Source organism: Acanthochromis polyacanthus, chromosome 23, assembly GCF_021347895.1.
Source record: "Acanthochromis polyacanthus isolate Apoly-LR-REF ecotype Palm Island chromosome 23, KAUST_Apoly_ChrSc, whole genome shotgun sequence".
Classification (NCBI taxonomy): Eukaryota; Metazoa; Chordata; class Actinopteri; family Pomacentridae; genus Acanthochromis; species Acanthochromis polyacanthus.
In genome coordinates, this window is record NC_067135.1 from 23,826,757 (window position 1) to 23,842,799 (window position 16,043).

General features: G+C 38.8%; 1 protein-coding gene across 7 annotated transcripts in view; it reads right to left on the minus strand.

Annotated features, from left to right (window-relative positions):
• Positions 1–2,372: 2,372 nt before the first annotated feature.
• The window catches only part of si:ch211-200p22.4 (phosphatidylinositol-binding clathrin assembly protein), a 119,210-nt gene continuing 105,539 nt past the window's right edge, over positions 2,373–16,043 (minus strand). For all 7 annotated transcript variants that reach the window (XM_051944151.1, XM_051944149.1, XM_051944153.1 and 4 more), the window contains 3 exons: positions 13,047–13,103; positions 12,671–12,787; positions 2,373–10,334 (listed from right to left, as the gene is read on the minus strand). In XM_051944151.1, the coding sequence (XP_051800111.1) occupies positions 10,320–10,334; positions 12,671–12,787; positions 13,047–13,103 (189 nt within the window). In that variant the 3' untranslated portion in view covers positions 2,373–10,319. The remainder of the gene's footprint in view (positions 10,335–12,670; positions 12,788–13,046; positions 13,104–16,043) is intronic.

The window sequence follows — 16,043 nt, forward strand, 5'->3', positions numbered from 1 at the left end:
ACTTAGTTTAAAGTTGAAGCAGAAAGTTAACAATGAAAGTTGAAAACCACCTTCTGATACCTGAAATCTGAGTTTTCACACAAAGAACGCCTGAACATGTCAAACTGGTTCCATAGTAGAACCTTCACTGTAAAAAACGTCATAGTATGGTGTGTTGCTCAAAAACATTACGACTGGCTATGTAGGGTCACCGGAGGAACACAAAATCAGGTCAAACGCTGGTTTCCAGGGGGTTAGGAGGCTATTTATTTGAAATAATAAGTTTACAACAACAACATGTGAGCAGAAAAATCATAAAGTCTGTCTTTAGTTCAGCTGAAAATATTAGTTTTTGTCTTTTTTATTGACCAAACTTTTCAGGAAGTAGATGAAGAATAACTAAAGCTCTCATGTAGAAATCCAACTTATTTTGGATCCTTGTGGAGAGTTTAGTCTTCATGCTTCACAGCAACATTTAATAAACCTAAAGCTTCCCTGCTGGCTCATTGGTGGAGTTTGTTCCTGAGCATCTGAACCTTAAATCCAGTCAGAGGACCATCTTCAGTCAGAGAACCTCAAGACCTTCCATCGGCTGGACCAGATGTGGCATCAGCTCCCTCTGAACATCTGGATGACAGGAGAAAAGACAGAAATCAAACAGATCACAGAAATACAATTTATTCACTTTCATCATTTTATGAAAGTAGCATGAAGTTTATTAAAACTGGACAACATCAGTAATGAAAGTAAATGTTTTTATCTCATCCTATTCCCTTTTAATTGTGGGCTTTGTGTATTTATTATCTTTTAATGATAAAAATAAAATGGGTCACTACTATCTTTGGGCATAGAAAGTATTGGAACTAATGCTTGCTTGTTCACTCTGTTCCAACAGCTCACCTCTTCCTTCATACTGACAGCAGTAATCCCCTCATCACTACTGGCTCTGCCTCTGACACGACATCACATTTTTAAAATGGTCAAAATTCTCAGCACAAATCTCCCCTTTTTTCAAAGCTGTCAGGTCAGTTTCATGAATGTAGAGCTGAATCATCTTCTCATATAGAGCAGGTCTACACCAGACTCTTCATTATATTCATTCTAATAATATTCACTCAATGAACAATCCTACCTCCCACTCTGGACTTGTGGTTCTTGGCTGCTGCTTGTTTCTGGATCTTTCTTCTGACTCTGAGGGGCTACATGTGGTCGCATCATACTATTATTTAAATGATATAACGTTATGTTTTACGCCACAATGACACACAATGAATTGATTTGATAATTAACTTGAATGGTGGTTTGCAAAGTTCAACAAAGTCCGTATCCGTTTCCTCGTCCTCAACTGTCGTTTCAAACCGTGAGCTTTAGTGAAAAAGTTTCCAATTTCTGCATTTGTCTGCATCTGTCTCCAGAGCTTTCCTGTTTTTAATTCTTTCTTCTCCGCACCATCCTTGCTTTATCATTGTTTATTCTGTTCGTTCCTGTAAATATTGTTCTGTATATGATAATAAAGATGATTAACTGGATCCTGAATGGTTTCTAATTGGTGTTTATCAAAAGAAAACCATAAAAATGAAGAGATATTAACGAACCCCACCGTCCTAACAGCTAAAAACTCATAAACCAACAATTAAACATTGGATAAAACAAATTCCATCAAACCTTCCCCTAGAAAAAGCAATCCGTATTGTAAAAAAACAAGAACATATGATGAAGTTTGGGAACCTTTTTATAAATTCTGTTAAAAAACAAAAAGGATTTGGTAGAAAAGTAAAACTTGTTGCAGACTTTTTCAAAAAATCCGTATTAAAATTGAATCAAAAGGAGCAGATCTTTGTTTTTTTCTGTTCATTCTTGTAAATGTTGTTGCGTGTATATGAGAAAAATGAATCTATAGAGGTTTAAGATCTATAATCTGATGTACAGGTGCCCTAACAGAAGCCACTAAGTGACAAACTCACGTCTCTTTAGATTAATGGACACCCTGCAGACGGATATTTATGGACTCGCCGCCCTTTTGCAGGTTTCTACTCAAATATCTTTTATCCTGAACACTAAGATAAACTGCAGGTAGCGATAAATTATTCATTCTGGACAAAACTCACTCTTTGTCAGGCTCCAGGACGTTGTAAGTGATCTACCGCTCACTAAGGAACACTTTACTCATAAACTACAAGAAAAGAAAACGGCTGAAATACGACCAGATGCATCACGGCCACTGAGAAGCGGTTTCATTATTCAGCTCTAAGCAGGAGTCAGGAGGCGGAAAAGCTGCTTTTAAGTCCTCACCGTGGGAGTGTTGGTGGAAAAACAGACAATTAGACATGATTCAGGTCAACGTGTTGCAACAAGAGAGAAGATTAGAACCAAGAACAAACAGGACAACAGTGAAGAGGTGCTGCAGAGGAGTTTTAATTGAACGTTTCCCACGTTAAAGCATCTTCTAAAAATCCACAAGCATGCTCCTGTTGGCAAACTACAATTAATCATAGTGAATACAGCATCATATTGGTATTTGTTGACCTTAGTGGTGCAAAACGTTGGTTAAAGTCACATTTATTCACCAGTTAAAAGCCTTAATAACAGGATATGTTTGATGACATTGTTTTTTTTTTTAAATTATATTGTTCGGTTCATGAAAATATGAAAAATGTGAATACTGCAGACTCTAAAATACAGAAATACTCAATGTATCGTGGTTGATATGAGGAAAAATAGGAGTTAAAATGAAAAAAAAAAGTGCTTTAAGGCTGCATTTTCTCCAACGGCCAGCAGGGGGCGACTGATACGGCTGCAAATACAATCAAAAGTATTACAGTCAAGAAGTCGATTTATTTCTTTGGTGAACATTTACCTGAAGATTTGATGATCTTTAAATGTCTCCGTCAACACGGCATGAAGTTAATTTTCTATATTTAATTTCAATTTAGAGGAAAATAGATGATAAATCAGGAGTGTTTTGACCTTGGTGGTGCAAAACTTTCACACTTATTCATCAGTTAAAGGACATCCTAACTGAATGTGTAGCATTGTTGTTTTACATTTATATGTTCAAGTCATGAATATAAATTATAAAATAAGAAAAATGTGAACACTGCAGACTCCAAAATACAGAAATATTCAATGTATTGTGCTTGATTTGCAGAAAAATGTGAGTTAATTAACATAGATAATATTTTCCACATTCCTTTACAGATGATCTTATATTAATGTACTATCATGTATTCAGCTGTTCATGCAGCAGCGTTCCTGCTAATTTCAACCACAATAATTTTCATTTTCAGTAAATTAACTCTTATCTAAAAATGCTACATATAGCACCTTTAAATGGATATTTTAAATGTATTTTGAAACATCCAACAGCACATCTGTGTTGCTTAAAATGGGGAAAAAAAGTGCTTTTAAGCTGCATTCTCTTCAACAGCCAGCAGGGGGTGACTCCTCCAGTTGCAAAAATAATCAAATGTATAAAAGTCGAACAGTCGGTTTATTTCCTCAGTGGACATTTACCTGAAGGTTCAATGATCTCAGTCACTTTTTTAAAGTCTTCTCCAACATGGTATTAAGGTAGTTTTGCAAATTTTAGTCCAATTTAGAGAAATATAGACAATGAAGTGGGGTGTGTTTTAGGGCGGGGCTACCTTGTGATTGAGAGGTCGCTTCCACATCAGCATCCATCGTGTCCTTGGGTCTTCAAAGTTTACAAACCGATGAGTGGCATCACAGTTCCAGTATTTTTCTCAACAAATTGATCTAATGATGCTAAAATGCTACATGCAGCAACTTTGCCGTTCTCCCAGCTGCTGGTGTGTTGTTTTCCACTGGTTTGATGCTGTACTTTTGACGCTTTCTACGCATTAGAGTTATGTGTTCATTTCAAAGTGACTACCGCAGCAGTGTTGTATGAATAAGTGTACTGGTGGGTATGTAGTTAGCTGAAATCGCAAATTAAGCTAATAGTTTCGTCTGTCAGGATTCATCTCTGGGGTTTACTTAGCGTATTTCTGCACTAGTTCTGTGCAAACACATGGAGTTAAATGTGATTTAGTTTGTGACTACATTCTCTTATTTAAGGCCAGCTCCTCAGTATCCAGATCTGTGTTAATGTCAAATAAACAAATCTAATAGGTGACTGACGAACTCCATCCAAACGGGTGAAATATGTGCTGGGTGTGTTGAGATCTCACTAGAAAAGAGTCTGAATTAAGAAAACACATTCACAAGCCCTGCAGTGCTGCAATTAAAAGTCAGAGGCTCCACTGTTTGACATTTCAGGACCTTGAATTTCTGTCGTGTGAGAATATTTTAAAGGTTCGCAGAGGAAGCTTTAGCTCCTTCGGCGACTGTCAAGAAAACTCAAAAGCAGGCGGTTGTTTAGGAATGGAAAATGACTTTTTATTTCTTCCAAAAAAAAAAAAAAGAGAGAGAGAAAACAAATCCCTACAATAAACAAATATACTGCTGTAAAATAAAAGCCTGTGGTTTTTTTTTTGTTTTTGTCAACTGTAACATTTGTTTGCCTTTCCATGCTTGATACAATCCATATATTTCTGCATTAAATAAATAGAAAAAAAATGTACAAAGACAGACGGAGGGGGGAAGGAGACAGACAGATTAAAAGGTGTACTCTGCTCCGAAAACATTTGGCATCGTTGAGAATTCATGGGTGATCCTGATGTACGGGGAGGTCTGTCTGTTAGCCTGCCCCCACCGAGTGGTGATCAGAGTATACCGCTGTAGGAACACTAATATCTTCCAGAAAAATAAAGGGTAAAGGAAAATAACGCAGTTGCAGGTTATGTCTTTAAGCTCTGTGTCGTGAGTGTTTGTAATTCTCTATATACAGTATAAGTGAGGCAGCAATCCGAGGGTTCTTACCAAAAAACACAGATGTAGAAAAAACAGAACGTGCACAAGAGATCTTTGATTCAACACCAACTCACTGACAAAAAAAAAATGAGGAAATTTTTATCCGTTAAACGGCCTCTCTCTCTTTGTTTCTGTCGTTTTGGGTTTTCCGGCCACAAACCCGCCGTCGAGGACGTGTGCTGCAAGCAACAAACATGAGATCTTTGGGAAAAGGAAAACAAAACAAAAGTTTGGCGCTCCGTTTTTGCTACAGTGGCTCATTTATCGACAGTGCAAACATCCGTCAGATTCACGAGTGACGGAGCTGCTGTCGCGGACGGCAAACGATTGGTCGAGTGCGATCCCTTCGGCTTGACGGACGACACGGCTTGAAAACGGAGACAAGAGGAGAGGATTCATCATCATCATCACCATCACTGTCATATCATGCTTTTTGGGAAAAAAAGGACAACAAACATTGACAACGATACCATGCACTCACTGACCCCGGAAAGAGAGAGAGATGGCTGGCCAGAGAAGAGTCCGGCTCTCTGACACACTTGGCCTTAGCAGAGAACAGACGATTTAATATGACATCAAGGTTTATTTGTCGATCCTTCTCCACCTAGATTCATGCTACAACGATGCAGAGAGGCGGTAGCAGCTTTTAAAGTCGAGAGAAACTCTGTGACGTCGCCGCCGGGCTGCCTGGACTGATCCCAAACGGACCAGAGAACAGTGGTCGGAAACTCCCAGCTGTAAATGTGACAAAAAGAGTCTGAATTTGAGGGAGGGTAGCGCCGAAAAAGAGCCCGCATGCTCGGCCAAACCCCTCCCCGGATAACAAAACCACCTCCATGATAAAGCTGTAGTAATTACTGGCAGTTACATCGACGCTAAAGGAGACCTTTAAGAGACCCAATCTCCACGGTGGTCTCCGTTTCTACGTCCCCGAAGTCTGGACATTTAGAAACCACTTGAGACACACAGACAGAGAAAACCTTGTCGCAACAGGCAGGACCGGATTCCATGCAGAGAAATATGGAAAAAAAACGGAAAGAAAAGCCAATAACTGAACAAGAAGAACACAACATGTAGCATTAAAGAAAAAAAAGTCACCGATGAACATTCTGGCAGTCAAAACGCCGTTGTTCACACCAAAGCCGGCCAAATTATTTTTCAAACGAGATTATTACGAACATCAGGAGTCTGATGTGATCAATTACCTAAAGATCCAGGAGCAGTGACGACCTGATTCTGGATCAGCGCCACGGCAGCGACTCCTCTTTCTGAAGCGCCGATTCATCACACAAGATTAGAGACAGTAAGGCAGCTGTCAAAGGATTTAAAAAATGTTGGTGCCACAGCAGAAGCATCCATTAAGGGAATCATTTCATGAGTGTCCAAGTTGGGACTCGAAAGGTTCCCCGGAGAGGACGGTGAGGATGGAGGAAGTTCATCCAGAAAAACGCCAGAAATCTGATTTCTGTTCAGTCATGTTTGGCTTGAAAGCCAAATTTTGCAATTCCTTCTCAAGTTGCAAGTTTTTCCATATAATACTTGTACAGAGTGACATTCAGGGAAACCGCAAGGTAAAGAAAACTAAACTGTGACTGATTCTAAACAAACCATCTGAGACAGAAAGAATTTGGACGTATCAAATGGATGGGACAAGATGATATTAAGTGCCTTGAAGGGTAGTTTAGGTTCCTGCCAGAAGACGACTACGTTGTTGGGCTGTGGGAGGTTTGTGCGACCACCACTGACATCTTTCTCTGCAAAAAAGTTTGCATGAAAGCATAATAAAAGTCTAACTGAACTTGATTAGTGGATTCACACGTTTCCTACTCAAAAAACTCTTTAAGTAGCCCTGAACGAGAGCTGGTCGACTGTCAAACCTTCCAGCTGCGACTGAAATCTACTAAACTAAAGCTCATTTCCATTTGTTGACTACTTGGTTCTAGAAAAGCACCGTGTGTCTCTTCCGATCCGTCACAAAACACCTGGACATCATGTGATTCGCTGTCTGGGTCCGACCAGAGACGGGTTGTAAGCCGCTGACATCGAGGCAGGAAATAAGATGTGATCTACCAAACACGGGAGCGATGCCGACAGCGAGGAGAAAGAGCAAACCACAAAGCCTGAGAGCCTCTGAAAGGTTTCATCTACAGCTAAAAGACAGACACACCGAGAGAGATAATAGAGCTATAGAGTCTAGATGCCGGCAGAGGAGAGGACGAGGTGGAGGCTAAGCTAACACAAGACTGCGACAAGAAGCTTCTAAGAGCGGTAATCTATTCAACAGCGACAGTGATGGATGGGCAAAGACAGTCTAGACAGGAACTGGTTATTATAGCTACTGTTTTTTTTTTTACATATCTACACACACGGTGACGAAACAGGCTAAAAAAGCATTCTAGAGATAGACCGACTAGACTAGCGAGACTGAAGCAAGATTCTAGAGATTTCACAGCAGAGTGGACGATGATACTCGACTATCACTGATGGTTGTGGGTGCTGGACGGGACCGGGGATGGGACTACAAAAAGTTTCAAGTTCGTTTGTTAGAACGGCAGGAAAATAATCACCCGCCAAAGTGGCCAGTGGACTAAACAAACCCAAAAACTCCTATAATTTCTACAAACTTCAAATATCTTCCTCAGCTCTACAGCGGCAACAGAGCCGCATAAGTGCAACATTTCTGCATGTGCATTTTTGCAACAAAATTTGATTATTTTTTTATAAAAACAAATCGAGCACAATTCGCGTCAAACCCGTCGGCTCAAGTTTGACTTCAAATTTGACCCCCAGAAATAGCCCTCAATGGAAAAAACGTAACAAACACCAGAATGCACAGAGACCAACAGTGGAACTCATGGAGCTTTGGCTGAGGGACGGCCGTGACTTCTTGCATGAGTCGGATTTGATCCCCAAAGTTCGTTGGAGCCACAGATGGAGGCCGCCGCCGCTGCCGGTACAGCGTCGCTTTTTGGCTCTCTGCTCAGAGTCGCACTTAGAGTCACTCACTTTGATTCAGTGCAATTTAAAGTGAATTCAACTTGATTCAGTAACATTTAGCTCACTCACTCAGTGCTGCCGTCATCAATCACTGGCACATAACGTGGATCTGCCAAGAGGTGGTGGCTAATGAAAAAGCTCTCATTTTAGAAACCTTTTAGGATGTGGTTGGTGAGCTAATGAAGACAGAAAAAGAGATAGACACAGGTCATCCAGCTGCTGTCAGCCAGGCTAATGATACTAATAAACACCGTGAAGTGCCCAAGAAAAACACACACTTATTCCATCTGACTGTCTTGGATGGACGGGTATACCTGGTTTAAGGCCTCATCACAGAAACATTTAGGACAGAAAATAGTCATAATGAGCAACGTTTACTTGGAAAATCCAATCTTTAAAGTCAACGGTTGAATCATTGCTGTTAACCAAAAGCTGCTGTCTAAACAGCTTTGTGAACAATCCAGTGTTAATTACCTGTTGGACTATATGTTGATGCTGGACTGGACGGGGGATGGGACTTCAAAAAGTTTCAAGTTCGTTGTTAGGATCGCAGGAAAATAACTTTAGTCATTCACCAAAGTGGCTGGGAGATTGAACAAACTTGGAAAACTTAATAACATTTCTACAAGTTTCAAATATCTGCTGCACAAAAATGGGGAATTGGTTTGTTGACGTTAGCATTAGCAACCGAGCTAGCAAGCTTGCTAACTGACAGAGGACAAGCTACCTTAACCATCTGAAAGCCAATCTGTGGGATTATTGACTGAAATATGAAGTCCTGCATGTTTCTGGACAACTGCACAACCCCAAAATGTGCAGAATTTACATATTTACAAAATCTGGTGGACATTTTTTGGTCAAGTTATTGAATGAGACATGTAGAATAAAGTGATTTTGCTTTAAAAGCACCATTTTAAGCTCAGATTTGGTTTCCAGTGCTATGGGTATGACAGTTGAGAGGTTCAAGAACTGTCTAAAAGTTAAAAACACAACAACTCTTTCTGACGAATGCCGTAAATTTGTCTTTTTAAAAAAAAAAAAAGAAAGAAAAGAAAGAAAGACAACATGCCTTCCAAGCCAGCAAGTTTCGGGGTTCAGATGGTTTAAGGAGCTCCTGCCACTCTCTTTAATGACAATGAATTAAAGAACAATCGGCATAATAAGATAAACGGCTGGCACAACTAGCATGAGTGGTAGCGCTTAGTTTTCCAGTGAAACATTTTCCACAGACAAACAGATGAATCAATGAAGAGATTTTGCTTTAACATCACAATTCTAAGCTCAGGTTTGGTTTGGTTTTCCAGTTGAGTGGTTCAAGAACTGTCCAGAAGTTGATGAATGGAGTTAATTTGGATTTATTTTTTTTTTGTAAAGATAGCATGACTTCCAAACCTGTTGGCAAATTTGGGGGTTCGGAGGGTTTAAAGAGCTACTGCCACTCTCTTAATAGAATTAATTAAAGAATAATCGGCATAAGCTAAGCAACCAGCTAGCACAACTGGCATGAAAGTTAGCGAACCAAACACTTCCCACAGACAAAGGGATTGACTTTGCTGTATCATGTCCTGCTGTGACGAGGCCTTAAACCCAACATTTTCTAAGGAAGGGGTTTCCCAACAGCTGCAACGTCTCTGGACGGTACTAGCTTGCCATTCTCTGTGTGCATCTGCAGCTTTAGAAAGGAAGAAAGAAAATGCAGTAACAAAAGTCTTCAGCTTTAAAACCCATAACAACAAATGTTTGGCTACTATTAACAGATGCTCCAATAGATTGCTGTACAAAGCCCCAATGACATTCAGGACATGGTTGACGAAAGGGAAAAATACAAAGGTATCCCAACAGAGCGGAAAAATTACAGGAAACACACTTGAGAAGATTTGCCTCTGAGTGTCTCGCCGGATGGACAGTCGGGGAACGGGAAGGACGGGTCGGTCGGTCGTCTGAAACAACTGCTGCGAACATTTCTCCACACAAACACACACAGTTGAACACACGCTTGTCCTCTCAGACGTGCAACCAAGATGCCTTTGTAGGCGGACGGTGGCCCAGAGAGGACAGAATAGCACCAGTATGAAATAAAGCTAATTCTGCAGCGGAGAACATTCACATCCCGACTGAAAACCAGAGGTAGGGTTTCCTCGATCCCGTCTTTCTCTCGCTCATCCTTATCCCCTCTCCTTAGGCGTCACTCCATCGGCAAGATTTAAAAACACAAAGAAACAGAGAAGCTACGCTAACATGCATGCAGGGAGTTGTTTCAGACGACGGCCGACCAACCATCCATCCATCCGTCCATCCTCTATTTCATCATCTCCTCCTCTTTTGGCGTCAGTCGGTCGTCTTGTCGTCTCTTAAGTCGCTTAAGCTCCATCGAAAATCGCTCCTCCGTCCGTCCGATCGTCCCCTTTTGTGTTTTCTTCTGCTGTTAGTTTGTTTGTCGCTTTTGGCACTCTGCTTCCCCCCCGACTGGATTACATGAATTGCATCTGGGGTAAAAGACAAGTGAAATTGTTTGTTTTGATTGCCGGAAACACACGATTTTCTCAACAGCAATCGGAAAAGGTTGAGTCTCGAGACGTTTAACAGGACAAGGAATCAGGAAAAACACCATTTATGCCCCGCAAATCATGTTTCTTTTGATTTATTGTATGATTTTGCCCATTTTCATTAATCTTTTACACATTTGTTGCTATGGAGACAACTTCTCTACATGGAAAACACCACTTATGAATCAACTTTGCCATTTTGTAAGTGATTTAGTTTGAAAATTAATGCAATGAAACTGAATGTAAATGTAAAAAATCCAATGTTTCTCAGTGATGTAAATTACTTTTATTTGCACAGTTAATGCCTTAAGGTTCATTGTCTTGTGAATTATTGTCTTTATTAGTAAATTATGAGTTAAAATGTCTCATTCTAACTCAGGTAAAGACAGGAATTCAGCGGGGTCTTCTCTTTTTGTTTTTATATCAATTAAGTTTAATCAAAAACAAAAATATGTGATATACAGCTGAATATTTTTATGTCTGAATGTGAATGTATTAAAATTTAACAGGTTTTATAAAATCATCCTATATTGGGACATTTCATTGCGCTTTCAGACGCTGTAACATTAGAACTACCTTTCTTTCAATTCATCGACTGATAGTTTTACAGATGAGACGCTTAATTTGAATTTCATTGCTGATTATTCTGTTCTGTAGTTGCTTGTTTGTTTTTTGACTATTTCATATGTTGCTTGAAATATAAAATGCAAAGATTTTTTGTTTTCTGTCACAAAATAGTTAAAAAGTTCAAATCTAAAACGCTGAAATGAGAAAATAAGTAAAGAGATATTTAAAAAGCTGAATTGAATTGATAAAACTGTGTGTATTCTGCACTATGATCATTAGTGAAAGTTGTATGTTAAGAAAATGACACCTGGAGTCCTGACCTGCTAATGAATAACATCTGACAGCTGCTGCAATCCGTACTTTAAAGTCTTTAATTGTTTTCTAATGGCCTCAGCTCATATAAAAGGACTGTTTTTTTCTTCTGCTTCACTGTAACTGTTGCATCAGCTGCTCCAGAATTAGACTGAATTCAGTGTGAAAGTTTCCGAACACTTAGGAAGTACGAGAGAACTTTAAATGATCTCAGAACAAAAAGGTTGCTGACGCTGACCGTGAGCGGGTGGAGAGAAAACGCTCCGAAAAGACGAATCCAGCAAAGGAGACGTGTTCATTAGCAGAGAGGTTTGTCCTTGGAGCTGCCGGACGCACTCAGAAACTCAAAACCAAAAAGTAAAAGCAGGAAACGGTCGATCCTTCAGACATCTGGTGATAAACTGATTCATCTCCAACAATCATTTTGTAGTTATTCACACTACAGGTCAAACATCTGGACTGTGCACCATTTACCTTCAGGTAAACATTGATGATACCAGGTGACTTAACATAAGAAAAGAAGGCTTTAGTTTTAGAGTTGAGAAGACCTACAAGACTCACAACTTTAATGCAAAAGTATAAAAAAAATCAATCACAGTTTGAATTATTTACTTCAGCTCTTTGTTTTTTTTTAAAGGTTCCATAAAAAATCCCAACAAATCTCAAAGGTACAAATAAAAAACTTGATAATTACAGCAAAAAATCTATTGTGATGAGTGACACTATGTCATAATCAGGTTAATTTGTTGCCCCGATGAAACTATCATCTTTTTTGTACAAATTTGATCTAATTTCCAATCTTTTGGACATTTTTGATTGAACCTAACTGATACAGAAATAAAAACAGACGAACCTGGTAAATTCCTGTCATTGCCCGAGTTAGAATGAGTGGAATGAGACATTTTAAATTTTTAAATTAACAATGACGACGATTATTCTCAAATGAAAATGAACCTTGAGGCGGCTCAGATTCACAAATGATCAACTGTGTGAATGAAAGTTAAATTACATCGTTGAAAAACATCAGATTTGACATTTTTCAATTTTATTGCATTAAAAAAAGGTAAAATTTCAAACTTAATCGCTAAAAAACTACACAATTGACTCACAAATGGAGTTTCGTATGTAGAGAAGTCGTCTTCATAGCAACAAATGCATAGAAGTTGAATAAAAAGAGGTGAAAGTGATCAATAAATCAAAAGAAACATGATTTGTGTGGCGTAAATGTTGTTATTCCTGATTTCCCCGTCCTGTTAAATGCATCACGACTCAACCTTTTCCTATTCAACAGGTGTGTTTTTACTTTAGTAGTTAACCAGCATCAAACGATCCACTGGTATCTATGATAACGCTGTGTCTGTAATGAACCAGTATTAAACGCTGTGTTTGTGGTCTACCTGGGCTCCGGGCATCGGTGCGAAGGGGTTGGTGGGTCTGAGAACAGGCTGGTTGTACATCATGGGCTGAGGAGCCATCACAGGAACCCCGCCCATCTGACCCATCTGGGGAGGAACCTGAAGTTAGAATGAAACACGAGTTTAAACCTGAGAACTTTCTGTCACTTTTTCCTCACTGTGGCTCAAAAGGCGTACAACAAATATCTAAGTAAAATTAAAAAAAAAAAAAAAAAGCTGAATTTCACAAAACAAATCAACAAACAGAAGAAAGACACTACATGTGTACGAATCATCTTTGAACTGACGGCTGATTTGACAAAACATGACGTGAAAGCAGCTTTTTCCCGCGTTGCTATGCGTGAAGCTGAACACTCACCATTCCATACACAGGCACTTGCGGTGTGGTCATGGGGAAAGCCATGGGAGCCGGAGCCTGGAGGCAAAACACAAAGTCAGCCCACTCAAAAGAACACACCTGAGCAACACATTTTATGGCTTTTACCGGCCACAAAACATACAAACGAGCACACAAAATACTGCATTTCAGTGTCTTCGGAGCTGTTTCCACACAATAAATACGGTTAATGTTGAAGCATGTGCACATTAGCAGTGCTACAACGCGGCGGGCTGCAGAGGTACTTAGTGGATTCCCGCTGGGAGCGATCATTACCGCTGCTTTAAAAGGGCCGGCTCGATAGGGCAGCGCCCCGCTTACTCCCCAAATCAAATCCACTCCAGCTGAAGTGGCTTCAGATCCAACGGGACGGACTGTTTGTAGCCGTTTGTGGCAGTTTGTAGCCGCGTATCTGCATCAAAGCTAGCAAATTTGTGCTTGAAAATGGGACGTTAGCACAACAGAGGCCTGAATATCAGCAGATGCGGATGAGTTATCTGCAGTAATTTCACGGTTTCTAGGGTTGTACGGTAAACATACTAGAGGGGTTCGGCGTGTGCAGATGTTACAGAATAACGGCAGCGGGACTCCTTCGCCCCCCAACGCCACATTTAATTGCTCCGTACTCGCTGCAGGTCGGACCCCCTCACCCAGAAGTCCTGCCGTTTTCAAAAAGCCATTAAAAGCAGCAGCTTACAGGAAGCCACCACTCTAATTCATCACCGTAAATGAGACAACTGTGGCATTTATAACACTCCGGCTGTACCGAAACCACAACCAGAGCTGGATGCGTCACTGAGAGACAAATAAAAACACAATATTTAACGTAAACGCTGCAATTAGCTGCAACATTGAGCTGTTTATTATCTCAGCAGTCTCATGTAAAGAGATGCACTTGTAGCTTTTAGCTTTTAGGGATGAAAATACAAAGACACTTCCTTTAATTATGCACCGCAATTAACACTTTAAACAAATGAACTAATTGATGTATTAAAGTTAAACTAAGCACATAACAGTCTGTAAATAAATGCAAAGTGTGTTTGAAAGTGTTTCTCCGTATTTTAACATAACTGCAGTAAAAATTATGGGAATGTTTCCTTATTTTCTATTTTCTGTATCATTCTTCTTTTAAAAATAGAATCCTGTTTTTCTATGATATTATATTTTTACAATATTTTTTCAGCAATATTCCATTTACATTTAATACTCTACTTTTTCTACAATATTTTATTTTTTCTATAATATATTTTTTCTATAATATTCTATTTTTTGACAATATTCTGTTTGTTATACGTTTCTATAATATTCATTTTTTTATATAATATTCTATTCTTTTATAATATTTTATTTTTTATTACATTCATTGTTTTCTATATTATTACTTTTTTCAATAATCTACTATTTACAATAATATTCTTTTTCTATAGCATTTTCATTTTTCTATAATCTTTTTCTAAAATCTTCTATTTTCTATAATATTCTATTATTTCTATAAAATCAAATTTCCTATCATTTTCTACTTTTTCTATAATACTCTATTTTCTTTAGTATGCTATTTAATATTTTATGTTTTCTGTAATTTTCAATTTTCCTATAATATTCAATTTGTTCTATAAAGTCCTATTTTTCTATAATGTTCTATTTTTCTACAATATTCTGTTTATTACATTGTTCTATTTTCTATAATATTCATTTTTTTATACAATATTCAATTTCCCTAAATCATTCTATGGTTTCTATAATATTCTATTTAATATAATTTTCTATTTTTTAATATTTAATTTGTAATATATTTTATTTTTTAAATAAAATTCTGTTTTTCAAAAATATTCCATTTTCTGTAATGTATTTTTTCTATAAAATTCTATTTCCTATAATATAATATTTAATTTTCCTATAACATTCTATTTTTCTGTAATATTCTATTTTTTATAGTTTCTATTTTTCTATAATATTCTAATTTCTCTATGATACTATATTTTCTATAATGCTAGAATATTTTATTTTATCGTAAGTACCAACAAATGACACTTCATTGTAAATGCTAATAATGTTCCATTTTTTGCATTTTAAATGCATACCAGCATTTTAGGAACCTTTTATCCATCAATCTATCCACATTTAAGTTTCACAGCTACGTTAAAATAGCCTAGCCGCGCTAGACCCAGCTCTTAAGGCACAGGGGTCTAGGAACTCTCGACTGGGAGGGAGGCGGGCTAAAAGGTTGTCTTTCAAATCACTCTGCAGCAATTGGGTAGGTATACAACCAATCAGCGCAACGAATAGGCTGACGTAGTTCCTAGAGCGCCGGATTGTGGCTAAGTCCCATTAGCTTCCCAACCAGCAGAGCCAACTGGTATATTAAGGATTTGCCATATCCCATTGGCATAAGTCCAAATACGTCTTTCTTCTCAATGAAACACTTCAGTGCCGTCCTTTGTTTATCTTTCAAGTTGAATTTTAGCTTCAAATCTTTAAGGGCTGTGGCCAAAGCCGAGTCGAAAGATAACTGTTTATTGTGCGCCGGTTGTTTCTGTCAGAATCGTCGCGCCTCTGTCGTCACTTAGTTACGCCCGCCTTCTGACTCTACACTTCATGGTGATTGGTCCGGCCAGTTTTAGGAGCATCCAACCTCGAGCTTTATGGAGGGTAACTAGACCCACCCTGGCAGAGAATTAAATTCGTTGCCGTGGGTTGTCTAGCGTGGCTAGGCTAACGTTAAAAGGTAAAGATGAGCAGAAGAAGCGATTCTAAGTTAAGAAATCTAAACGAAGAAGGTTTCAGGTCGGGTCATCTGAACCTGTGAACTGATCTCCGGAAGTGATTAATGCGACTGACTAGTTGCAGCTTTAATTAGTGAGTTAGTTGCTGCTCATAAACATCGATCAGACCGACCTGTCGGCTGCCAGAACAGAACCCGATTCAACCAAAGAGGCTCCAATTTATCTGTCAGATATGTTTACTGCCCCGCTCAGTGGT